Raw genomic sequence first — 25554 nt, forward strand, 5'->3', positions numbered from 1 at the left:
TGTGAGTGTGCTGTGTGCCCTTGTCCCCTCTTTTAAGCTGGAGGAAACAGTTCAGGGAAGCAGATTAGCCCCTTGGTGAATCGGTTCGGCCCCTGCCCCCAAGCCCCTGCAGCCGTTCCTGCACTGTACAGCCCCTGCAAGCCGGTTCCTGGTCCGTCGGAAATCCGGGCATTGTTCTCCTTCAGTCAGAAAATAGCAGTGGCCTCAGGAAGTGGCCAGACTCCCCCAGCCCACTACCCCAGGCATGGTCAGGGCAGCTGCTGGGTGCCAGGCAGCAGGTTCCGTTTCAGGCTCCCTGCTGCTCCTTTCCCCACACGCTCTGCAGCCGCCTCCAAGGCCACTGCGCCAAGGAGACGTGAGCTCTCAGCAGGGTGGGGTCAGCCACAGCTCTGCCCAAGCCCATCGCCCCATTGGAGGGGTGTCCTGGGAGTGGGGTTAGGGCCTCTGGCCCAGTGCGAGTGATAATAGATTTGTTACAGAGATAAACCCAATGCCAGAGCCTGTGGGTGGGAAATGTCTCTGCCCGCAGGGTTCCTGGCGCAGACCCCACCTTCTCTGTTCAGGGGTCACCGAGGGGCTGGGGGCAGGCCTGTCAGAATGTTCACCAACACCCCTCCCAGCTCTGCTCCACAGGCGAGGGTGGCATAGCCCCTCCAAGGTGCCCCTGGAAAGGGACCTGCAAAACCTAGCCTCTACACCGCCCCCCCCACCCCCATGCCTTCAACTTGTGCGGGCGTTTGGTGCCCTGGGCCCCATTTCCTCGTTATGCAAATGGAGCAAATCCCCGCCTCCTCTCAGAAGCAGAGCAGGCTGTCACTGCCACGCCTGCCCCATGTGGTGGCTGTGCTCAGATGTGTCTGTCGGGAAGGACCCTGCTCCAGAGTCACCAAATGTCCCGGCCCCCGTGCAAACCTGCACACGCGGACGCAAGCACGAGTGTCTCCGTGCAGTTTCAGGGCTTCCCGGGAGCCGGGGGTCCCTTTGACGTATTCCACGGTGCTCCCTGCTGACTGGAGGCAGCCACGCAGGGACCTTCCCTGCCAAGAGCCAGCCGGTTCCTGTGGGCTCCTGGGGCCCCGGCTCATTGGCGGCCTAGCCGTGGAGATGCCATGCTCACGGCAGAGAGTGGTGTGGCGCCCCACAGGCCAAGGCCGCTTCCATGGGCCGTCTCTGTTCCAGCTGCGTGGTGGACGAGATGGACTTCTCTGCCATGGAGCTGGACGAAGCCCTCAGGAAGTTCCAGGCGCACATCCGGGTCCAGGGAGAGGCTCAGAAAGTGGAGCGGCTCATCGAGGCGTTCAGGTGGGGGCCCTGCGTGGGTGGGGCAGGCGGGGTGGGAGTGTGCCTCGTCCCCAGGAAGAATGTTCTCACATGCAAGGGCTGAGGATAGACCAAGGGCTGGATCCCCCTTCAGCCCCTCCACCTAGGCAGGGTCTGGTGTCCCTGCGTGTTGTTTTGGGGCTGATCACAGTGGCCTCTCCTGTGTCCCAGCACTGTGCTGGGCTCCTTACAGCCGTGGTGGGGGCGGGGTGGGGGGAGACAGTCTTTATTATTCTAATTTTGAAGATGAAGAAACCGTGTTGAAAGAGGTTAAGATCACAACTACTGGAATTCTGACTGTTCAGATCAGAATTCTGAACACTCTCTCCTCCTAGTCCCTGTTAGCCGTCCATCCGTTCGTGACTTGGTCTGTCTGGTCATTCATGTGGTCATTGACAGGGTGCAGTGGGTCTCTCACGGTGACTCAGAGCGCAAGCCATACAGCCAGATGGCCTGGTTCAGTCACTGACTCTACCCTCTACCAGTTGTGTGACCTTGTGCTGGTTACTCAACTTCTCTGTGCCCCGCTTCCTCACCTGTGAAGTAGGGATAACAATAGCATGTAGCACCCTAGAGAGAGGGACCAAATGACAGGGATGAGGACACCGCAGCCAGGCCCCTGGCATGAGCACGCATACTCAGCGTTGCCCGTTGCCACGTGTTCGTTCCTGGACTGCATGCCAGGCTGAGTGGCAGGCTCCGTGCTGGGTGCTGGGCGTGGGGACACGAAGCAGCTGCTGACCTGGCCCTGTGGGTTCAGCGCTGGTGGTGGAGCCGGGAGGATCGAGGACACAGAAGCAGGACAACCCCAGGGTCCTGGGGGGGCATTCAGCCCCTTCCTTCCAGGACAGCTTCCTGGAGGGGTTGGCACTAAGCCGGGCCCCCAGGATGGAGGAGACTGAATCTCAGCCTCTGCTGGCACATAAGCCTCAGTAACCGTGCTTTGCCTGGTCGCTCTGCTCTGTCGTGCCGCTTTTTACCTGCCCTCCATGAGGTTACCAGTGAAGAGGGCTCCTGGGGGGGTGGCGGTGGGAACAGTAAGTGGGGTGACTAGATGAGGCAGGTGTATTAGCGAGGCTGTTAGTTCAGCAGTTATAGTAAAGGTGCCCAGCAGCCACAGCTGAGACAAGGCAAAGTACATTTCCCTCTGTGCTGCTGTGGAGGAGGCCCGTGTCCCTTTCACCTCGAGGTCCCAGAGAGCAGGCCCAACACCCACCGTGACGTCCCCACTCCAGGTAGCGGGAAGAGGGCCCCAGACTTGCAGGTGCCCATCTCAGGTCTGCTCACGTCCCATTGGCTGAACTTAGCTGTGTGGCCTCTCCAGGCTCCCAGGCAGTTGGGAAATGTCCTCCCCCTGGGCAGCGACGTGCACGACTAGACTCGAGACAGGAGGGACCACAGCTAAAGCAAAAGGGGCAAGCGTGGCCCCATTCCCCAGAGCAGGAGCTGAGGCTTAGACGTTCTCAGCTGGTGGTTGCCGCCCCACTGGGCGAGGAGCAGCCTCGCTTCCTGCACGGTGGCCTGACCCTCCTCCCTCCCCGGCCCCCAGCCAGCGGTACTGCATCTGCAACCCTGGGGTGGTACGGCAGTTCCGGAACCCAGACACTATTTTCATCCTGGCCTTCGCAATCATCCTCCTCAACACGGACATGTACAGCCCCAACGTCAAGCCCGAGAGGAAGATGAAGCTGGAGGACTTCGTCAAGAACCTCCGAGGTGAGCTGTCCCCAGGTGCTGGCTGTCCCACAGACTCATTCAAACACCTGCCCTGGCCAGAAACCCCCAGGTGTGGGGCTCAGAGGAGTGTGCGGCAGCCTTGTGCTGGAGAGCCGGGCCCAGAGCGCTGGGGTCTGGCACAGAGGGGCTTTGGGAATGCAGTGTGCATTACCAGAAAGAGCACCGAGTGCTGTCTCCGGGCTGTGCCCAGTGCTCGACACATGCTTGGGTCGCAGGTGTGTCTGGAACCCTCTCTCCTGGGGGAGGGGTGATGTTAGCTTGTCCTTGAAGGATGAAACTGACTTGTCATTTTGTTTGTGTGTTTTTTACGTCAATGTGTGTATTTAAAAGGAGAACCTTATATCATCACTGTAAATGGAAAAATAGTAGCATGTTCCACATGTAGGAGGTAATTATAAAAACAAGTCCAGTGGGAAGGAAGCAGCGCTACTGAGTTCTAGCCCACACGGTTCCGGCCGGGGCCCAGGCTCAGGCTCATCTCCTGGCCTGTGGGGGACAGGCAGTGTTGGGAGGTGCCAGTGACTCGGTCAGCAGAAACCAGGCCTTCTGCTGGGTGAGCAGGAGACAGGAAAGGAGCTGAAGAGACCATGACTGCCCCTGGGGGCTCCATGTCAGCTAAGGCGTGTCCCTTGTGTGCCCTGAAGTCCCTGGAAGGAAGGAGGGACAGGATCATGTCCCTCCCTCTCCATGGGGAACACTGGCTGCCAGAGCTGAGGGGAGATGTGAAGGAAATGGACAAGGTCCCTTTGGAAATGGTCTCGTATTTTTTGAAAAACAAATAAAAGCTAGCCTGAATCAAGTCCAACTTTATAAGCTTGCTGAGCCATTTAAGTTGTTCATTCTTCTTTATTTTTATAAAACTGTAGCTTTGTCACCCCCTCCACTGGGCCAGGCTGAGTCTCCAGGGGAGCGTCTCCGCCTCCCCGGGGCTTCCTGCTGGGCTGTGACGTCAGCCTCACCTGCCCCTGCTGGTGGGCACCGCCTGGCAGGACAGCTGACGGAACCCCCAGATGTCCCCCAGGTAGCAGAGGGGCCACCAGGAGACCTGAACGGGCCTCACAGCTGCTGCGGGGAAGATGCTGAGTGGGCCTGGGTGTGGCCACTCCCTGCACTGAGCACGTGACCCTCTGCTAGGCCTGGGGCAGTGTGGGCCCTGGAATAGGTCGAGTCTGTGGTTCCTGGGAACTCATCAGTGGCCAGCTGCACCTCCATGGGGGCGGTCGGTAGACTGATGGTGCAGGGGACACACTCCTAGGCCTGTGTGTCAAAGTGGGAGCTGGAGGCTGGTGTTGGCCTCCTCTCATCCACCCTGGGCCTCTTCTACCCTGAGCCCCTCTCCCTGCTGGTCCGAGTCTATGTTCACAGACTCCCACATGACCCCAATGTGAGCTAGCCCCGCTGGCGCTGTCAGGAGAGCTGCTGTGTGCCGCATGCTGTTGGGACTCCCCTCTGTAGGAATGACAGGGGAGGCCCCAGGGAGAAGCTGAGGGGGCAGGCATGCTGAGTCCAGCATTTGCCAGACAGCGCCCTCACGGCAGTGGCTCTGTGGGCTGTGGTCTTCACTGCACCCTGTTGTCCCCACAGTCTAGGGGACAGGATGGCATTAACATCCCTGCTTCCCGGGGCAGGGACTGCGCACCCTGATCTCAGGAAGCGAGCTGCTGCTTCTGTCCCCCAGGCCTGGGCTGTCCCCTCCACATCACCTCTTTGCAAGCCAAGGACCCGGGGATGTTCTGTCTCATTTTCCTTATGCTTCAGAAGAGGTGACCAAGGCTTAGGGAAGGAAGGGACTAGCCCAGGGTCACACAGCAAGTGAACGGCAAAGGCGGGGCAGGGTCCTGGTCTTCCCACGCCCGGCCAGTGCTCCGTGCCGCATGCACATCCAGCTTGTGCTTTGCAGAGGGAGGTCTGCACCCCAGGCCAAGGCCTGTTTGCTCTGGAACTCGCACCCTCCGGGGTGGCTGGCCAGTGGGCCCTGCAGCCGGAGAGCCCCTGGGGTTTGAGGATGGGTGCAGGAGGAATAGCTCACCAGCATGGAAGCCAGAGGGAGTACTTCCCTTTTATTAAAGTTTATTTTTAAATTTTAAAATTTATTTTTTAGATAGGTATTATCTTCACATAGTTTGAAAACTAAAAAGTAATACACCCAGCAATTGCCTTCCTTGGTATTTAGCCAAATGAATTGGAAACTTAGGCCCACACAAAAGCCTGCACATGGATATTTATAGCAGCCTCATTTGTAATTGTCAAAACTCAAAAGCAGCCAAGATGTGCTTCGTCAGGGGAATGGACGCGTAAGCTGTGGTGCACCCAAGCAGTGGAATAGTACTCAGTGCTGGAAAGAAATGAGCTATCAACCATGATACAAAGTGAAACAAACCAACCTGAAAAGGCTACAAACTATACGATTCCAACTATAAGGCACTCTGGAAAAGGTGAAACTAGGGAGACAGTAAAAAGATTGGGGGTTAGCGGGAGGGAGGGATGAACAGGCAGAGCCCAGAGGCTTTTTAAGGCAGTGACACTGCTGTGTGGTGCCGTATGGTGGATACGTGTCATTCTACTTTGTCCAGACCTGTGGCATGTCCACCACTGGGAGTGGACCTGCATGCAGGTTATGTGTGCTGGGCGGTAATGATGTGTCCACGCAGGTTCGTGGATTCTACCAAGCAGCTCACTCGGGGGATGTTGGTAGGGAAACTGTGCGTGTGTAGGGACAGGAGGTGTACGGGAAATCTCTGTACCTTCTGTTCAATTTTGTTGTGAACCTAAAACTATTCTAAAAATAAAGTCTATTTAAACACAATAACAAACAGAAATTACTAGCAGTCCATAGCAGGGCTCCCCTCCCCCAGCCCTTGCCCGCCCCAGTCACACCCTGTGCCCTGGAGGTCTTCGGCGTTTGGTTCCTGATGGACCTGCTAGTTCCTCTACTCAAGCACGTACAAATGTGCAAGGATGGTTTTCAGTTCTTCTGCTTTGCACCTTGCTCTTCCCATTTAACAAATCTAGGAGGAATTTCCCATACCCAGGCATGGCAAGTAGTTTGTTGTTCTGACGTATGACAATTGGTTAACAGTCCCCTGTTAATGGGTACACAGGTTGCTTCTAGCCTTTTGCTATTTGAAAGCAATGCTGCAATAAGTAACCTTGTATGTGTCTCGTTTCCCATGGGATAAGTTCCTCAAATGCAGTCAGTGGACCGGAGCTGTCAGAACTTGCCATTAGGATGGACACTGCCAAACTGCCCAGCCTGGGGCGGGCCATTTCCCTCTCCTGCCAGTGGTGTGTGCGCGGGCCCACTTCCCCAAGCCTGGCTGCCCTTGGTCTGTGGCCAGTTGGAGGGGTGAGGATAGGTCTCGCTTTTCTCACAGTGGTTGTCAGTGTGGTGTGGAAGAAAGAGTGTGTGCTTGTGGTTAGAGCAGCCCCGGGTCAGATCCCGGCCCCAGCCTCTGCCTAGGTGATGTGGGACAGCAACAGCAGCCACTGTGGTGCCAACACCCCCCCAGGTGCACTGAGCCGGCCATGCCACGGGCTTCCCTTGCTCCCTCATGACCTGTTTTACAGAAGAGGACACCAAGTTGGGAGAGACATGATCACTCACCCAGTCACGCAGCCAGTAAGGAATAAAACTAGGACTTGGTTCCAGATCTTTCAGAGCCCAAACTCACAAACCCCAGTCTCCCCACACCCAGCCTCAATTCTCCCATCTGTGGGATGGGACGACTGCCCCACTTCCTAGGGCTGTGAACCCTCTGAACACGGCTTAGCAGATGGCTCAGCACCCCTCTGTGACCTGCTGGCCCAGGCTGGGTGTGCTGGGCCCTGCTCCTGGTAGGAGGACCCTGAGAAAACGTGAAACGGAAATGTTCCATAGCTGTGCATCTGGAAGATCTTTGGTTCTGCTGAGGACTGGCAAAAGATTCGCTCTTCTAATTTGGTCTAGAAACTGGTAAATCAAGGGTGAGCCTGGGGCCCAAGGTGGAAGGAAGCCACTGCCACCCAAGCTCCGCCCTACCCTGATATCTCGCCACTATCCCCTGCCCAGGTGTGGACGATGGTGAGGACATTCCCCGGGAGATGCTGATTGGGATCTATGAACGGATTCGTAAGCGAGAGCTGAAGACCAACGAGGACCACGTGTCCCAGGTGCAGAAGGTGGAGAAACTCATTGTGGGGAAGAAGCCGGTATGTGGTGGGCCCCGGCATCGCTGGGGCTGCTGTGGGGCGAGGCCGGCACAGGGCTGCCTGCAAGGCCTTCGCACCCTGACCCACCCTCTCAGTGTGACCCTGGGCCAGCTCCGCAGCACCAGCCAGTGGCCCTGATGCCATTTCGAACAAGGCCCTTCCAGGCAGGGCTGGTACATCACAGCAGGGCTTGGGAATAACAGCCGTTTGCCCTGGGTTATGTTTGAAGAGAACCTGAGGCTCTTAATAAACCAACGGGGCCAGGGTTGCACTCTGGGCCCCCCAGTGCTGGTGGGCTTCTTGTGGTAGCCTAAGAATCCCCCCAGAACTCTCTCAGAGCTTTGCCAGTGAGAGCAGGTCCCCTTGCGTCCTGGCTGGCTGGAGTATATAGGAGGGAGGGGCACTTGCTGCTTGAAGACTCAGCGTCACCCCCTTACCTCCCTGGAGGGGCCCAGGTGTGTCTTTTGGAACACTAATATCCTTTTTTGTTTGTTTAATGTTTTCCTATAGATTGGATCCCTCCATCATGGCCTTGGCTGTGTGAGTATTTCTCTGCTTCCAGCTGATAGCCCGCCTGCCCTGGGGAGGCGCAGCCGTCCTCAGCCACTCCCCTGGCCGCCAGGCTCCCAGAGCCAGGGTTCATTTCTGGAGCACTAAGAACCTGATGTTCATAATTACTCCAGCCTCAAATCTCCACAGCCACATGGGGAGGCTGTACTGTCAGGCTGAGCATGGGCAGACCCCTGCCTTCTGTTGTCCAGGCCCTGTTGCACCCAGGCCCCAAGACTGCACCTGAAACAGAGGACCCTGGGGTGGCATCTGGGGCCTCCCTGCCCTGCCACTGCCCCACACTGCTCCGTGCACACTCCATGCCCCCCAGCTTGCTCCTGTCCCTCACACCCTGTGCCCAGGCTCTCTCAGCTCCTGCCCCTCACCTCCATGACCCATCGCTGCCACTGCCTGTGGAGTACACACAGCTAGCTTCAGCCGCATGGCCTACCCTCATGGGTCGGCCTTATCCCTCAGCTCCACAAACCGCTCTGCCGCCTTCCCCTTTGCCAGCTTCCCTGAGTGAGAGCCCGAGACACTGGTGCTCCTTCACGCGCCCAGGCCGATCCCTAGCAACACGTCCCCCATCCTCCCGTCCTCTCCCCCTTCTTACTTTGGCTCCCTGAACACGTCAGGCTGGGCCATGCTTTCCCCTCCCCTCGTCTCGTCCCCAACGCACTGAGCATAAGCAGCCCTGGCCAGAGCACCTGGGCAGAGCCACCCCCACCCCAGCCCACCCCCTGCCGTGAGTGTCTTGCTCCTGGTGCCTTCTGCACGAGCCTGGGTGCTCCCAGAGCTGGGCCTGAACCCCGACAGTGGCTTGTCCCCTTGGCCCCGAGACACCGATCGCCTTGCGTTAGGCTTCGAGGGCAACTTAATCTATAGCGAGTGGGGGCCCTCATGCGGCCCATGGTGGGCATGTTCAGGGCAGGCCCCACAGAGCGTTGGCAGCTGGCTCAGGATTTTGGACGGGGTCTTTCAGGCATCGGGACCCTTGAAGGGGCAGGCCTGGTAGAGGGAAGATCCTGGGGCCTGGAGCCAGACCCTGGCTCTGCAGCCTCCCGGTCCCAGCAGGTGGTCTCCGTGCCTCCCTCTCCTCCTCCAGAGCAGACTCCGCAGGACTCGCACACGGGCCTGCGGGCTTGTGTGTGTGATTGGCACATGTGGGGACCCCGAAGACGTGCCTTCCCTCTCTGGCGAGGGGTTCCCTCGTGAGCATGATGTTTTAAGAATCAAAAGGAGTCGCAGCAGAAGCAGGGGCTGCCCATAGTCCTTCAGGAGAGCAGAGATAAGAGATTTTAAATAGCAATGCCTGAGGACAGAGTGGGGGAAATTGCTATGAGCCAAAGGACGCTGCTTTGCGCTGCTTGTGGGAGAAGGTGCTTTTGCACACGAGGCCCGGGTGCTGGGATTCTAGCCTGAAGGGCTGCACTTTACCACCACGGCCTCCAGGGCACCGGAGGAGGGCTGGGCAGCCATGGCAGGACGGTCTCTCCCCACACAGGTGCTCTCTCTGCCCCATCGCCGGCTGGTCTGCTACTGCCGGCTCTTCGAGGTTCCAGACCCAAACAAGCCCCAGAAGCTCGGACTGCACCAGCGAGAAATCTTCCTGTTTAACGACCTCCTGGTGGTACGTGGCTCACCCACAGGGTGTCGTGACCGGTGCCTCGGTGTTGGGAACCCGGGATCTCCATCTGGCTGTGTGTCTGTGTGTGGTGAAAAGTGCACACACACGGGGCTGGGGAAGGGGGATTCACCTGGAATCTTGGTTCCAAGAGACAGAATCTAGTTCAAACGGTTGCACATGAAAACAAGACTTCCTTGGCTTGTGTAAAAGTCCAGAGGGAGGTTTTTGGCTTCCGCCCCAGCTGTTTGCAGAGCCTCCAGCAAGTCAGCAGGACTCTGTCGTCTGCACCCCTGCGCTGCGCAGGCTCTTCCTCTGTGTGGCCCCTCTGCAGGCGAGAAGGGAAAGATGGCCCCAGCAGCTCCAGGCCTGGCCCTCCCTATTCAGCCACTGGCAGAATCCTCTTCCTAAGCCTGAGATTAAAGGTCTCAGGATTACTCCTGGTTGCTGCACATACCTCTCCCCAAGCCAGTCACTGTGGCCAGGCAGGGGCAGCGCTTTCTGGTTGGCTACACCTGGGCCACGAGCCCCACCCCTGGATCTGGGAGGGAGTCCAGTCCCCAGGACTAATGGACAGAAAGATGGTGGCATGGATGCTAGCCAGGTGGGGGTACAAATGCCCACTGCAGACAGAAGGGAGAACTGTCAGTGGGTTTCTGTCCCTCCTGCACGTCACAGGCTTTCTTTCCAGAGGCCCTTGTCCCTGATCCCCATGGGCCTGATCGGATATATGGACTGGCTACTCCTCTCTGACCACTGAAGCTGAAATTCGGACATTAGGTTCACATCCTTTGAGAGCCCCTGCCCTTGAGCAAGTCACTCCACATCTCTGAGCCTGTCTCCGCTTCTGTAAGATGAGCCTCTCAGAGGGCTGCAGTGGCCCAGCAGGACCTGGACAGACCCTCACATGGCACCGGCGAGCACTGGGCACGGGAGAGACAGGAGCTCCCCTTTCCCCTCCAGCCCAGCCTTTGTCTGCCAGGCTGGAAAGTTCCTTCCCTCGCCTGCCAACCAGGGTAGCAGCCAAGGACCATGACGGGTCCAGGTGTGGCAAGGGATCCCGTTAGTAGCCCAGGGCTGGGCTCCCTGCAGTGCACCCCACGGTCATGGCTTCATGCTCTGATTGTTCCTGAGAGAGGAAGCCACGCCTCCTCCTAAGGTCAGCGCTGCTGAGCAGCGACTGCCCACTCCTGCCCTCCAGGGTCCCAAGCCCCAGGTGTGTGCACCTCACCTGGCTGTGAGAAGGCACCTGCAGGGCTATGTGCAGTGATATGCCTGCCACCTCGGCTGGGTTGTGGGGCTTTGTTGCCAGCCAGGATGGCATCAGGGCCCACAGGGACAGGAACCAGAGTCCAAGTCTGGGTGTGAAAGGTAACACCTTCTGCCCTAGGGTGGCTTGTGCCTGCCTCCTGAGCCCGAACTCCCTGGAGATCACACATAGTCACTGCCACAGTGCTGCAGCTCAAACTGTCTCTGGTTGCCCCCAGGTCACCAAGATCTTCCAGAAGAAGAAGAACTCGGTGACATACAGCTTCCGACAGTCCTTCTCCCTGTACGGCATGCAGGTCCTGCTCTTCGAGAACCAGTGTAAGTCTGCCTGGGGGCCTGCCCGGAGGAGTGCGCGTCTGCCGGCGTGGGCTTCATCTTCCTGGCTGGCGTGTCATCCCCACTTGGCCCCGGGAGCAGGCACAGGCAGGAGGGGGAGTTTAGTCCCGGGGTGCAGGTGCCCACCGAGTTTACTTCTACTCTCACCTCAGCTTCTTGCGAGTGATAAGATTTTTTAATTTATGGCAGAAATAAGTTTATTTAAGTCAAATTTTGATAGAAAAACACTACTAGTACAGGTGATATGCAAATATGGCCCAAAGACAGGTGGAGGCAATCCCCGAGTGACTGGGGAAGCTCAGAGCCGAGCCTGGCTGCCTGGTTCATACCCTGGCTCCAGTGCCTGGCTGCGTGTGGCCTGCTCCTTTAGCCTCTCTGGCCTCTGGTTCCTGGTCTGTAAAGTGGGGGTGACTAGTGCCTGTCTCATGCAGTTTCCCAAAGAGGGAGGGAGTGTTTCCGTGTGAAACCCTAGGGCACGCAGGGAGTGCTCAGCGCGCGTCAGCTGCTGCGGGCAGCCCTGCTTGGGCTCTGGGGCCCTGTCAGCCGTGAGTGAGGCTAGGAAGCCTGGGAGTTTGGGGGAAGCTGGCTCACACCTGCAACACCCCCACTGGCCTTTTCTTTTGACCTTGCTCCTTCTACCCACCCCTTCTCTTTGCCCCTCTTTGCCCTTCCTTTGTCCCTTCCCTGTTGGAGGTCTCTGTGCCACAGGCTGAGCCAGTCCTGGGGTGCAGGTGGGGGCCTGTGGCCTTGCATGCTCTGGAGAGGCCTAAGGGGACAATGCTGACATGGGGTGTCCGTGGCTTGAGCAGCAGGGGTCCCGTATCCTCTTGGGAGAGGTTGTCACCATCTGTGTGATCAGCTTTCCATCTGCAAGCTGAAAAAGTGTCAAGGACCTACAGCTGGCTGGACCATCCAAAACACAGGCCCAAGATCCTGGGTCTGGGGCTCTCTGCTGTGTTTCCTGACCCCAGGGGGACCGAGGAGCAGCCAGCAGTGGCACCTGCCCCTCCGTGTGCACCCGTCTCCTCACATGCCCACGAGGAGCCCAGGCTGCCTGCCCCGGCCATCTCCCCACTTCCTGCCCTGTCCACCTACCCATGCCTTGCCTCGGTGTCACACGTACGAGGGGAGGTGGCACCATCTGGCGTCATCCTGACCAGCAGCAGCTGCTCTCTGAAATGGTGGGGTGAGAACTTAGTGAGGTCCTGGCACCAAGCTCCCGGCAGTAGCCAGGACAACCGTGAGTGCTCAGGGCAGAGGCTGCTCCTGGACCACATCTGGCTTGCCAGGGTGCAGCCCTAGGTCCTGGACACGAGGTGCTGGCAAGAGCCCGCCCTATAGTATCCACAGGCATTGCCTGCACACCGGCGTCTCAAACTGGCAGCCTGGGGACAGTCCCAGCTGTTATGTTTTACGTGGTTTGTACATTTAAAAATTTTCTTGCACCAATGTTTAAATCTTCATATCAAAATTTAGAGATTTGAGGCTTCTCTGAGAATCACAGGCTTGGTGTCACCAGGCAGGTGTTTCCGCGTGGCAGTGGCGGGCTGCGTGTGCTCCCACCCTCGCACCAGCACTCTGCAGCCCTCCCAGCCTTGGCTGGCCCTGGTCTGAGCAGAGGTGGGCTTGTTCTTCTGGCCAAACACCTTTACCTGCTCAAGCAGGTTACTCCTACTTGGGGAGTGGCACTGCCATGAGACCAAAGCCCCAGGAACCCCGAGGGCCTGGAAGTGGCACCAGGCAGACCTGGACGTATCACAAGGGAGCTGTGGGCTAGAGGCCATTTAGGAGAGAGCAGCGCTTGCTCTGTTGTCCAGAATCATCCAGCGTGACTGGATAAGATGCCCCAGCCCGGCTCAGAACACCTCCTCTGGCCTTGTCTGGGACTTGGCACCTGGCAGAGTGGTCAACAGGCTCACAGTAAAGGTCTCCGTGACCTTCAGGGCAGGGAAGGACGAGGGCCCTGGGGCCTTCCTCTCGGGCCTCTCCCTGTTCTCTTGACCAGCGAGGAGGCTGCAGGGAACACCCCGAGACCCATGGGCCTCGCCCCTCCTTCCTGTTTTCAGACTACCCCAACGGCATCCGGCTCACATCAGCTGTCCCCGGAGCAGACATCAAAGTGTTAATAAACTTCAATGCCCCCAATCCTCAAGACCGGAAGAAGTTCACTGATGACCTGCGGGAGTCCATTGCAGAAGTGCAGGAGATGGAGAAGCACAGGATAGAGTGTAAGTCCCAGGACTCGTGGGAAAGGTGGTGCCAGTAACCGGGAAGGCCAGGACTCACTGGGCATGGGCATTTGCCTCCCCGTCTCCTGACAGTGACAGTGGTCTGAGGCTGATGATGTCAGTGACTCCTGAGCCCCCAGAGACACAATGTCCCCCTGTCTTTTCTGGCACTCCCCATGACCACGTGACAGGGCTGCTTGCATGCCCAGGCCACAAAAGGAGGCACGAGTTGGGGCAGGTCGGAGCGGGAGGCCGTGGCTGATAACGGCCAGGGCTTCAGGGCCCAGCCCTGTCCTGGTGGTCAGCGCACATCACATGTCCTGGGGAGCCCCCAGTTCCCTGGCCACCCCATAGACAGGAGCTTCCAGAGCTCTGGAGCTGAGCGCCTTGCACTTCAGCATGACTGTCAGTCATCTCCTGAATGGGGCGCAAGCGACTGATGGTGTCACAGCCAAGGCCATGCCCTGGCTCCAGGTCACCCCCTGGAGGCACATGGGACAGTGTCCTCACCTCTGCACCCGCCGTGGAAGGGCCTGGCTGACCCTGCTCATCTCCCAGAGCCAGGCAAGTCTTTGCCTCCCTGCCCGGCCCTGAGCCTGGGAGGTGACTGTCTTTCCTGCAGATCACAGGGCCCCTCCAGCCTCCCTCCTGGGTTCTCCTTTCTGCTACCTTTGTCCAGGGCAGCCGTCACAGCCCCTGTTTCCCCGACACTACCCGTCCCCCATTCCAGGCAGATGAGCAGAAGGCTTTGTGGTCCCCAGTCTCCCACCCCTCCAGGCTGTGCTTCCCTCACCAGGCCCCGTGCCCTCTCTGTTCCAGCGGAGCTCGAGAAGCAGAAGGGTGTCGTGAGGCCCAGCATGTCCCAGTGCTCCAGCCTCAAAAAGGAGTCGGGCAACGGGACGCTGAGCCGGGCCTGCCTGGACGACAGCTACGCCGGCGGGGAGGGCCTCAAGCGCAGCGCCCTCAGCAGCTCCCTGCGGGACCTCTCGGAAGCGGGTAAGGACGCGGCGTGGACCGCCTTCCTCGCCGGTGCATGCAGGGCTGAGGCAGGGCGTCCCAGCCGGCGGCGCCGCGTGTGGGAAGGGCCTGCGGTGGAGCTGGGCCCAGGGCTGCTCGGAGGGACCCTCCCCTACCCAGAGCAGCCTCCGCCCCCACAGGAAGGGCACCCCCACAGGCAGGGGAAAACAGGCCAACTGTCAGCACAAGGAGAGGCACCCCATGCAAACCAGCCAGGGCAGTCACCTCCATTCTCCCTTTCTTCTTCTGAGGGTTTTATTTATTTGTTTGTTTATTTTCTGGAAGTCGCTCGAACACGGAGCGAGCTGGGCGAGTGTGTCCCGTGTTCTCTGTGCTGCCATGTCCCTGTGTTTTATGCTGATGAATGAAATTGAGTGAAGCCCTCTAACTGTCTGGAGCCCTCCCGCTGTGGCGGGCCTTGCTGTCTCCGCAGGGCCTCCGGCCAGCCCCAGGGGATGGCCCTGTTCGCGCTGGCTCCGTGTCGGGGGAAGCCCCCGTGGGAACTGTGACTGTGGTGGTCTTTGTTTCTGTGTGTGTTTAATTCGCTGCCAGCCATTTAACCCCCAACAAGCTGCACCCCTCAGGCCTCCTGGATCTCCGGGGTGGGGCGCCTTATCAGGGGGCAGGGAGCTCCTCCCGCAGCCTCCCCCAGCCCTCCCCGGCGGGCAGACCCGGCGGGCTGCATGCCAGTGCCGGCTGCCTGGGCCAGCGGGGGCCCAGCCTCGTCCCGCAGCAGGCACAGGCTCCGGGCTGAGAGCTCTGCCCACCCCAGGAGCCTGACATGCTTGTCTGTCGGGAAGACCCTAGAAGCCAGAGATGGGCCGCTGTCCCCAAGGGGCTGGGGCCTTTCCCGCCCTGCCCCACACTGCTTCAGGCGCCGCCTGCCCAGGCCTCCCGCCCCGTGCCTGCCCGCCAGTAGCACTGCCCCCAGCTTACTCAGTTCTCTGGTCCTTCTGATTCTTTTTCTTTTTTAGTTGGATTTTTCCCTTTGCTTTTGTTTTGTCTTTTTTTTTTTCCATAGTAAAAAAAAAAATCATTGCCAGTTGCCAGCATGAGGGTTTAACCCAGGGCTTCTCAACCTCGGCACGACTGATTTGGGGCCAAGTGAGCCCTTGCTGTGGGGCTGTCCTGGGCGCACCAGGAGGGTTGGCAGCTTCCCTGGCCTCTGCCGCTGGATGCCAGTAATCCCGCCCCAGAATGGACAGTCGTCGATGGCTCCAGAAATTGCCAGGTGTCCCCTGGGGGGCAAGATCAGCCCTGGTTGAGAACCGCTGGTTTCCTCAGCGGCCTTGTGAGATGCAGCTGACGTCACTTGACTGCTTTGGGCCTCTGCAGGCTGCAGGGCGGGACTTCTGTTTGAGTTTGTGCAGTGTGGCAGGCCCTGCCCTGTCCCTTCCCTGGTGAAGCCCCTGGAGGGCCTGGGGCCTTGACCAGCCCCTCTCAGGTAGCAGTGGCTCTGTTGGAACTGAGGCCCTCGCGGCCAGCCACACCTACTCAGGCCCCAGCAGTTGGCGTCCACTCTGCCAGAGCTTAGGGGTCAGAGCCACATGCCCACACCCACGTCCACGTGAGGGGTGGAGCTCCAGGGCTGGCTGTTTCTGTTGGTATTGCCATTGCCATTGTTCCTTGGGGATTCCAAGTTAAGGAGGACTATAGGGATTGAGTCCTCTCTGGGCCTGCAATTAAAAAAAAAGGTAGACCCAGGAATAGCTCCCAGAGAGCCCCTGCGCCAGGAAGGTTGGGATGACGTGAGGTGGGTGTTCAAGTCCAGGTGAGACAGGCGAGTGCTGGCAGCCTCCTGGGAAGGGCTGGGCTGGGCGGCGGGAGAAGCCGCGTTCTGGACTGAGCAGGGCAGCGTGACGCCCACCCACCCGCCACGGCCTTCGTGGCGCTGAGCCTGACCTGGCGATCCCGAGACACCTTGTTGGGAGCAGGCAGGCCCTCAGGGGCTTCCTCGCTCAGTGGTCGGCACGTTGTCGCTCAAGCAGCAGGGGACCCTGGGAGCAGCTGCCCCAGAACTGCAACCGCACTTCCACCCAGGAAAGCCCACACCAGGGACACGTGGCCGTGGCTGGGGCCCTGGAGGCAGCCCATCCACAGACACCTCCAGGAGCCCCTGACGTTCCAAGAGTTTGAGGAAGGGGGCTGGGCTCTGGTCCCAGCTGCAGTGCGTCACCTGGTGCCTCTTGGCCACAGTCTTGCTTCAGGTGAGACTCCCCATCCGGTGTTCATGGCAGTGACACAAGAGCCCTGCTGGCCTGAGATCAAGGACTAAGGAAACAGGGATGACCAGGCCTGAGTGCCTGCCCCCAGATCAGCCAGGTCATGGTGGACATGCCCAGGGGCCCCTGGTGTCACTCCCGCCCCTTCATAGCCAAGCTGGCCAGCACCGAGTCCCCATGGAGAGGACCTGCCTGCAGCAGTCGCCGCTCAAGAGGATGCCTCTGCCCTCCCGTGTCCTGCGCCAGGGCGGCCCCATCTATGAGGGCTGTGGCAGTGACAGGCACTGGTGATGGGTGGCCAGAGCAGCCCCTGCTGCCACACGGGAAGCAGTCTGGGCCCCAGGGAGGGGCTGTGCTTGCTGTCGGCCCGGCCACGCCACTCCCCAACCGTGCCAAGTCCAGCAGAGCGTGCAGTGCAGCGTCCTGACTCCTGCCGGGCTGCGTGAGCTCACTCCCCACCCTGCCTGCTCCCTGGCCGTTGGACTCTGGGATCGTACGCCCACGGGCCTCAGTTTCCCCAGCTGCTGTGAGAAACAATCGGTGCCAGGAAAGCCTTCAGAGCATTCCTGGCTCAAACAGCCGGCAGTGTACAAAGCTGTCATTTCCATCGTGGTTAGCAAGCCAGGTCACATGCCTGGCCCCCCACGTGGCTGAGGGTCACAAGACGAGGACCCTGGCTGGGGAGGAGAGCCCTGCCGCATGGCATCCTGTCGTGACTCTGAGGAAGCAGCAATGGCTGTGAAGAACATGCCCTTCCAGAAAAATGGTTCCAGATGCCTCCGGGCAGCATGTTGCCAGGGTTGGCGAGGCCTGAGCAGGCGCTAGGAGAGGCACTGACTGGGCCGGCGTTCACTTGAGGCTAGTGCAGCACTGGGGCACTGAAAACAGAACGAAGTGGGCGAGCGTGGGCACAGGTGGGGCCCTGTGGCTGCGTGTGCATGTACACGTGTGGCATGAGCCAGTATTCTGGCATTTCCCTGTCAGCCTGTGTTTGAGGAAGGGCTGGAGACTGCGTGTGCACATATGCGCAGGACGTCTGCACGGGTCTGCCGTGGGCACGTACTTGTAGATGTGCCTGTGAGCGCCAGGCTCTGGGACTCAGGGCAGAGAGAGACCCTGGGTCACCCTGTATCCCCTGCTGACCTGAGACGTTAAGAAGGTGGATTTGAAGACACTCGGCATCACTCCAAGACAGCCAAGTCAAGGGACTCCTACGTGTCAGCCCAAATTGGGCAGAAGGAGGGCTGTGTTCAACTCCAGGTGGGGACACCATGTGGTGGCCACCCCAGCTCTCGGGCCTGGCCCAGGTGCTGTCAGGAGCAGCCGGCCATCGGAAGGGGCGGCAGGCCACCTTGCCCCGCCCCTGGTTTTCAGTCCGTCGGAAGGATGCCCAGGCCTTAGAGAGGCCAAGCAGCTAATTTTAAAACCCCTAAAACAGCAGAGATCTGGCTCAGCATTTCCGCATGGTGCCACCACGTCCTGAGTGCCTGGTGGCCATGGCCACCCAGGGCGGAGTGGAGGATGGAGGGCGTGTCCGTTTTGCAAATGCGGAAACTGGGGTAAAGAGGCTAAGCAGCCAGGCAGCTGCCTCCCAGCCCAAGAGGCTCCTTTTGGAATCACAGGAAGGGCCCAAAGTTCAGCCTCTCTTCTTGCACAGGCGGAAAGATGGGGAAACATGACCCTTCTCTTGCCCCTGATTTGTGGTGCAGCCCTGTCCTCAGAGCAACCCGAGGTTGACTCACACAGGCCAGAGCCAAGCAAGGTCTTCTGTTGACCCAGACTCCCACCTGGACCTCGGGTGTGGGGTTGGCAGGCAGTGCAGGGTGACGCTCCCCGTGTCCGAGTCTGTGCCCAGGACTGAAGCCGTCCCGCAGGCACGGCCAGACACGCTCAGACGACCACCCTGAGGCCCAAACCCACAGACTCTGCACCCGGTGCTTGGCTGCTGACCGTGGTCTGCCTTTGAGGAGCAGCAGCTCTCACTCCAGAAGCTGGGCAAGGTGGACAACAGGGAGGCACGTGCCAGTCTGTTCCTTCCTCCCAGGTCCTGGCCCTCACCCGGCCCTGGGTCCCGCTCAGAAAGCATCCTGGCCAGGTCGTCCAGCCCTAGAAGTGGACAGGCAGGTCTGGGTGGGAAGCCCACTCCCTGTGGGAATCGGGCCTCGGTGTCCGCTCTGTCGTGGACACGGTGACGCCTGTAGGACTGATGTGTCCAGCGTGGCACTCAAGTTGTAGCCAATGCTGCATAGGCGGAAGCTTAGAGAAAGTCAAGCAGGGAGGGCCAGTCTCTGTCCCCCCTTCCCACCCTCACTCCCAGGGAGCTGGCCCGCGCGGGTCCCCGGGGCTGGGCACACGCGGTGCATCGGCCGTGTCCTGCAGACCCCCATGGCCGAGTCCTCCGAAGGGAATGTGGAGGCTGAGCTGGACCCTGGACATTCGGAGTGAAGAGCAAGACTTGACCTTCCTTTGAAAGAGCCAGCACATATTGACTGCCTGTTGTGTACCCTGCCCCAGGGACACAGGAAGAGACCTCCTGCCTTAGGGAATGTTTTGTGGCCTCCTAGGGGGTAGTGCCAGCAGAGGGGCCCTGGGCTGGGAGGAATTTTGCTCTTCAGCCCCCAACCCTGTCTCCTGCCCTGGCCAGAGCACTGCACAAACCAAAACTCAGCCCCCACAGGCACCCAGGAGGAAAAGGGGGCATGAAGTTTAGTCTCGTCTTAACCATCAGTCCCCACCCTGCCAGTAAAAGCAGGGGGAATATATATATGTGCGTGTGTACGTGTGTACACATATACATGGGGTCCCCTGGAAGACAGGCCGCTGAGGACCGAGCACGCTGTTTGCGTCTCTGGCTGCTGCACGGGCTGCCCTCGCCCCCGTCCTGCTCTCCCGAGTCGGGGGGTCAGAGCAGCCCACCTGTGCGCACGCCCCGGCCCCGCGGCCCCTCCCACAGGCTGCCGGTCCAGGAGAAGACATATAAAGTTGGGGCTGGTTTAAATTTTTGTTTATTTATTTTTTGCTTTTTGAAAACTGCACTTTTAAAGTTCATTCGTGCATTGTTGCTGGCTTCCCCACCAAGCCCCTGCTCCAGCCCCTCTCACCTGGCAGCTGCAGGCAGGTGGGCCTGGCAGCTGCGCCTGTTCCCGACAGTGGCGCGGGCTTCGTGGCGGTGGTGGTGGCGGCGGCGGCAGCGCAGCGCCAGGCGGGCAGCGCCCCAGGCCTCGTGTCCGTGTCTAACCTCTGGTATTGCATGTTCTGGGCAGGGAAGCGAGGGCGTCGCAGCAGTGCGGGATCGCTAGAGAGCAATGTGGAAGTAAGTAGGAAGCACCTCCGTCCAGCTGGCTGTCGTGTGTCGCCTCCCCAGTCCTTGGTTTATGTCTCTCTGTCTTTTTTTTTTGCTCTTCCTTCCCCTACTGCACAGAGACGCAGACACACCCCGCTCTGCCCCTGCCTGCCTCAGACCTGTGCATGCCAGCTTCTCCTCCATGCCTAGAAGCATCCATGCCTCTCACCGCTTGTTTTGGACTGAACAGTGGGGGGTGGTTCTGGATTTTGTGTTTTAGTTTCTGCTTAACTCCTGTCCCCTGTGGTCCCTGAGCATGGTTAACCATCCCCACCTTTCTGGCGTCCCCACCCCGGGTCCCTGCCCGGGCCACCCCTGCTCCCAGGCGGGCAGGCACCGGCCACCGTACACCCACTCAGCCTTCACTCTTGCTGTCGGATGTTTTGTGCCTTCCATGCTCTGCCATCCCCATCGCTTCCTCCCTGGAGTTTCGACTGCTGTGTGTCTGCAGTTAGCGCACCATGGAATTGCGTAGCCAGCTGTGGGAGGAGGGCCGTCCTGAGAGGAAGAAAAGTTCAGTGTGGATTTCATGAGATTTCATTCATCCTCTGGCCATCTCTATATTACTGTTCACATCTTAACCTCAGCTTGCAGATCTTTTTCTGTTTCCTTCTTTTTCCTTGTTTGATTTGCGGTAGGTAGCTGCAGTGAAACACCTAGGCAGCCCATGCCCCCACGGGACAAGGTTTCTGAGTCCCACCTGTCCCTGTCACCACCTCCCCAGAAACTTCAGGACCCTCACGGGTGGAGCACATGCCCTCAGCCCAGCTGCGAGGTCCCAGGGGAGTTCAGGGTCGGAGTTCAGCAGGAACTGGGTTCCAGCCCCCGTGCCAGTCACCACGCAGCCCGTAGACCTCCCCACCCAGTTCTCGTCTGGAGCCTCAGGCAGGGCGCCAGGTTTAAAGTGCTTGTCAGAGTGAGAGCAGAGATCACACTTGTGCAGCGGCCCCCCTCCCCTGCCCTCGCCCCCCCCTTCTGTTAGGGTCAGTCGCCCCCAGCTGTCCTGCACAGGAGTGTGAGAGGAAGTGGGGGCCTAAGTCCAGCCTCACCCAGCCCCACCCTCTGGCCAGCAAGTTGCACTAAGCCTTAGCAGTCAGTGGGTGAATTTTTACATTTAAAAAAAATCATTCTGACATAAGTGCTTTAAGATCTTTTAATTTTGATTTCTATGAATTTCCTTTTTAGGGGTCCACCATTAACAGTCCTCACATGCGCCGGAGAGCTACATCAACACGAGAGTGTCCATCTCGCCCACACCAGACTATGCCTAACTCAGCCTCCCTCCTGGGCTCCTTATTTGGGAGTAAGAGAGGGAAGCCCCCTCCCCAGGCCCACCCGCCCTCAGCCCCTCCCCCGCCACCCCCCCACCCGCCAGTCCTGCCCCACCCGCAGCACTCCTCGGCCGGCCACCACCCGGGGCCAGCAGAGGGTCTGCCGCAGGCCCCGGTGCATGGGCATCACACCCAGTACTGCCACATGCAGCAGAACCCACCCCCCTACCACCACCACCACCACTACCACCCGCCCCAACACATCCAGCATGCACACCAGTACCACCACGGCCCGCAGGGGGCGCACCTGGCCTACGGGGCCCACGTTCACGGCCACCCGCCACTGCCCTCAGTCCACGCGGGGCATGCAGTGCACCACCACGGGCAGCCACCTGCCCCGCCGCCCCCTGCCAGCAGCAAGGCCAAACCCAGTGGCATCAGCACAATTGTGTAGACAGCCTGGATGGGGCTCCCGGGCCCCCTGAAAGAGCTGCACACGACACAGGGCACGCCCCGGGCAGCCAGCCTCACCCCAAACCCAGGGCGCGTGTGTTGCCCTCTCTCCCCTCTGCCCCTCACAGCCTGGTTGGAGCCCTGGGAACCTGCAGGGTGCGTGTTCTATGGAGCAGAGCTCCAGATCTCATTTAGCACCGGCACCCTGGGCTCCAGTCACCTCAGTCCGAGGGGTGGGCTTCAGCCACATCAGCCTTGAGGTGGTGCCGCCGGCCAAGTACATGTTGAACTGCCTCCCCCACCCCAGCCCCCAGCTCTCTGCTCCCTAATTTATATGCAGATGAAAACCCAGCCTAGGAGAAGAAATGAGATACAAAAATAACAGACAAAACAGAAACCCCCCCAAAACTTGCTGCATTATTGCTCTTTTATTGAATGGGCAAAACACTTAAGTAGACCTGATATGGTTGATGAAAATACGTAAGTAAACTTTATATAATATAAATATATAAATATATAAATATCCATATATATATACCGCATAGGTAGTGCTTGTGTGTGAGAGGCAAGCGCTTCAGTCCACAGCATCAGCAATACTGACCTTACAAGGAACTCCACTTCCCGGAGAGGAAGACAGTACCTTAGATGAGTGTGTGAGACAGTAGACCAAACCCTTAAATGCTAGGAACAAACTCAGATACTTCCATATTTTCATACAGAGAAGAGAAGTCCCTGTAGGACTGGCTAAAGTCTTTACGCAATCATTACTAACTGTGCCAAGTAACATAGCATCTAACTGTTTAAAAAGTCCAATATTGCTTTGTATAAATCCTTATTTTATTAACAGAATACTATCATAAATAATCAGTATTATAACTGCTATTTCAGGTAAGCAAATAGCTAAAATGCAGTAACCTACAGTAGCAACTCAGGACAACTAGGTAAGATCTGGTTGTCTTAGGAAATTGGTCACACAGATTCTTAGACACTTTAATGGCTGCGATAACTGTGAATTTCCATGATCCATGTTTCTTCTGTATGCATATGATCTGATGCACACTCATTCAGAGCCCTCTGAGAGGGGCGCCCATGCACAGCAGAAGCACTCATCTCCAACATGACAACGGCCAACTCTCATCCTCGTCTCCCAGCACCATAGCTTGCTCATCCCGTCTCAGACCACAGCAGGCAGAAGCCCCCAGAGTGTTTCCACCAGGAACCACTCTTGAACCTGAGGCTGGTTTTAGTGTTTCGCAACCCAGGGCAGCGTGTGTGTTTCCCATTTTGTTTTCTGAGTGGTAGCAGTGATCGTTGTAATTCCATGTAGCCATGTGCTAGCAGAACCCCCGTGTCATCACCGTGGCCCATGTGACCCCGGCCGACAAGTGCCCAGCCCTCGCCAGGCAGAGCCCCCGCTGCCTCTTCATGGTCCAGTGAGCTGCCAGGGCATCACATGACTCAGCTGTGCTCTTGTCGCTTCTGTGTTGTGGTGACACCATGCGCTCCCCTGGGGCCAGACGCTGCCCGAGTCGGGTCTGTGCCTGAGTCACCCATGGGCTGTACTTTGTAGTTTCAGCCTTTCGAGCCACTGCAGCCGCCAGTGCTTTGCTCCTAAGCCGTGGGACCCGAGGACTGCCCCACGGCACCCGCCCAGGCGGAGAGCCCTTTCAGAAGGGGTGAAGCTAGCGCCTGACTCTGCGGGCCACGGGGCCTCGCGCTCGTGGACAGCGTGGTGTGCCGTGGCTGGATGGCAGGAAGAGAGGGAGTCCACTCTGGCTGTGTGTCACCCTGGCTGGCTGGGGGCTTTGCTGATGTCCCTCCTCACGCCCCTCCCCTTGGTCATGTCATTGAGATCACCATGCCAGCAAATCTGCAAACCGAGCACTTTGTTAACCTCCACAGAGAGCAAATACAGCAATCTAGAGTTTAGCCTTTTTAAAAATAAGTGTGACTTTAACCTGCCCACCTCTGTCCTCTCATCGGTGTGGCATTTCTTTCTCTGGCATCTGCTCAGAAAGAAAAAGGACAAGTGTGTGTCTGGGTCAGGCCGGGCTGGTGAGGGCACTCTGCCGTCACCGACTCCTAAATTCTTCGGTTTTCCTCAAAAGTCAGGCTCCCCGAGGCACCCTCTTGTCTTGCAGTTTCCAAGGATGTCGTTCTGACTTGGCAAAGTTGAATTGTACTGCATGTCATCTGGTGTCAGCCGTGTGAGGCTGCGCTCTGTATTGTACATTTACAAAATATATCAGTGTGACTGTTGACAAATAGTTGAAGTAAAGTGGTAACATACTGAATATATCGGCTTGTCTTCACCCTCCTCTGTACCAAGAGTAGAGTTGCACTGTGACCTTTAGGTTGTTCCAGAAAAGATATAGGCCGTTTGGTACAGAATTGCTCTTCCTGAAGGGCATCACCAATGAACAGAACTCAACAAAAAGAACAAACAGTAAATCCCACAGAGGGGCTTTCTCTGAGCCTCTCTCCGTGGCTGTCCTGTGAGGAGCTCCACGGCCAGTCCGACTCCCAGCCCCCAGCACGTCCCCAGTGTGTCCTGCAGCTGTGCTGGGCAGCAGGGCCGCACCTAGCGTGAGGGGCTTCTAGAACACTCAGCTCCTCTCTGGGGTTCCAACTTTATTTGGTGTATTGGTTCAGGCCAACGAGGTTTCATCCTTCCACGTGTTGTCTGCAGGCTATCAGAAGTGTTTACAGAAGGTACACAGTTGGGTTCAGGAGGCTGGAGTCATGGTGCCCACATCTTGTCTAGGAAGCAAAAGCTCCTAGTGAGCTGGTGTCCCCATGTGTCTTTCATGGGACTGTCCGCTATAGATCCCCACTTGTCACAGAGCCATAGCTTCGGGCCGTGTCCTCACGTCCTCCAGGAGGGGAGGCAGAAAGAGCTGAGGGCCCCAGGATGTCTGCCTCACCCTTTCTCACTGTGGGGACACCCTGGGGACATCTTTCTCAAGTCGCACAAACTGTTTCAGTTCCATACAGAATTGCTGACAGGAGACCCTTAGGGGAGGCAGCTGGTAATGTGACAAGAGTCTTTTCTGGGACAACAATCAAATCATGTATTTGTATTTTTTTAAGTTTATGAATGAATTGTACAACAATGTAAAAATAAAGTTCATCCTAATATGATGCGCACATCTTGCTTAAAAATGTCTCAGCACCCAGTGCAGAGTGCTCTTTCCCTCACGCACTGCACGCAGCGGGAGCCTCTTGCTTTTTAACAATGAGCTGAAAAGACAGCAGATTTTTAAGGCGACACTAGGTGTCGGCTCAGCGCTCCGTAGGACGCTCTGTCCCCACAGGTAAGCATGCACCTTAGTTTTCCTTGTAAGATATCACCCTTCCTGCCTGAAAAAATGAGTAAGTTTGTAAGTATTTTATATAACAACAATAATCACGGCCACATTGCAAAATTAATTGAAGTGGGGCTGGTGAACACGGGACGGGCAGGAGGAGGAGCCTGCCCTCCACATGGACACTGCGTGCACGTCCAGGCCACTCCTGTCTGCAGTCACCCTGAGGTCGCACAAAGCATGGGTCTCCTCTTGGGTGCTGCCATTCACCTCCCAGGTTTTTTAAGCGACTAGAATCGGGTTTTGAATGCAGACAGTTCAAAGACTTCAAGAGACAGCTCCTCACGAGGGCCCGGCACCCCCTGCGTGGCTGTGGGAGGGGAGAGAGCGGCGTTCTGTTTGTGAGCAGTGACAGACTCTATTGATGGGAAACCACGGCTGTGATCATGTGGGGAAATCGAATAAATCCTTTGAAACTCTCGGATTCTTACTTTTTCTGAACAGCCGAGTTGCCCTGTTGGCGAGACAGAGCCCCCCTGCCGACGGGCTCACCCGTTCCTCGTGGCTTTGGGCCCTTTAGTCTGGGGACGCTGATGTGAGATTAAAGATAAAGGACACATCACAGCTTAGGAACTGAGAATATTTCAAAGGTATTTATAATTTCTCACAGCTTCCAACAAACTTTGGTACTT

At 58.1% G+C, this 25554-nt stretch overlaps 1 protein-coding gene across 7 annotated transcripts in view; it reads left to right on the forward strand.

The window, feature by feature from the left end:
• IQSEC1 (IQ motif and Sec7 domain ArfGEF 1) overlaps positions 1 to 24698 on the forward strand; it is a 169332-nt gene extending 144634 nt beyond the window's left edge. For 5 of the 7 annotated variants that reach the window (XM_045551503.1, XM_045551500.1, XM_045551504.1 and 2 more), the window contains 10 exons: positions 1180 to 1302; positions 2870 to 3036; positions 7106 to 7245; positions 7756 to 7785; positions 9299 to 9424; positions 10906 to 11005; positions 13090 to 13251; positions 14071 to 14247; positions 19754 to 19803; positions 21019 to 24698. In XM_045551503.1, the coding sequence (XP_045407459.1) occupies positions 1180 to 1302; positions 2870 to 3036; positions 7106 to 7245; positions 7756 to 7785; positions 9299 to 9424; positions 10906 to 11005; positions 13090 to 13251; positions 14071 to 14247; positions 19754 to 19803; positions 21019 to 21558 (1615 nt within the window). In that variant the 3' untranslated portion in view covers positions 21559 to 24698. The remainder of the gene's footprint in view (positions 1 to 1179; positions 1303 to 2869; positions 3037 to 7105; positions 7246 to 7755; positions 7786 to 9298; positions 9425 to 10905; positions 11006 to 13089; positions 13252 to 14070; positions 14248 to 19753; positions 19804 to 21018) is intronic. The other 2 variants (XM_045551502.1, XM_045551507.1) reach the window with 2 other exon arrangements.
• Positions 24699 to 25554: the final 856 nt, after the last annotated feature.

The sequence above is a fragment of the Lemur catta genome, chromosome 5 (genome assembly GCF_020740605.2).
Source record: "Lemur catta isolate mLemCat1 chromosome 5, mLemCat1.pri, whole genome shotgun sequence".
Taxonomy (NCBI): domain Eukaryota; kingdom Metazoa; phylum Chordata; class Mammalia; order Primates; family Lemuridae; genus Lemur; species Lemur catta.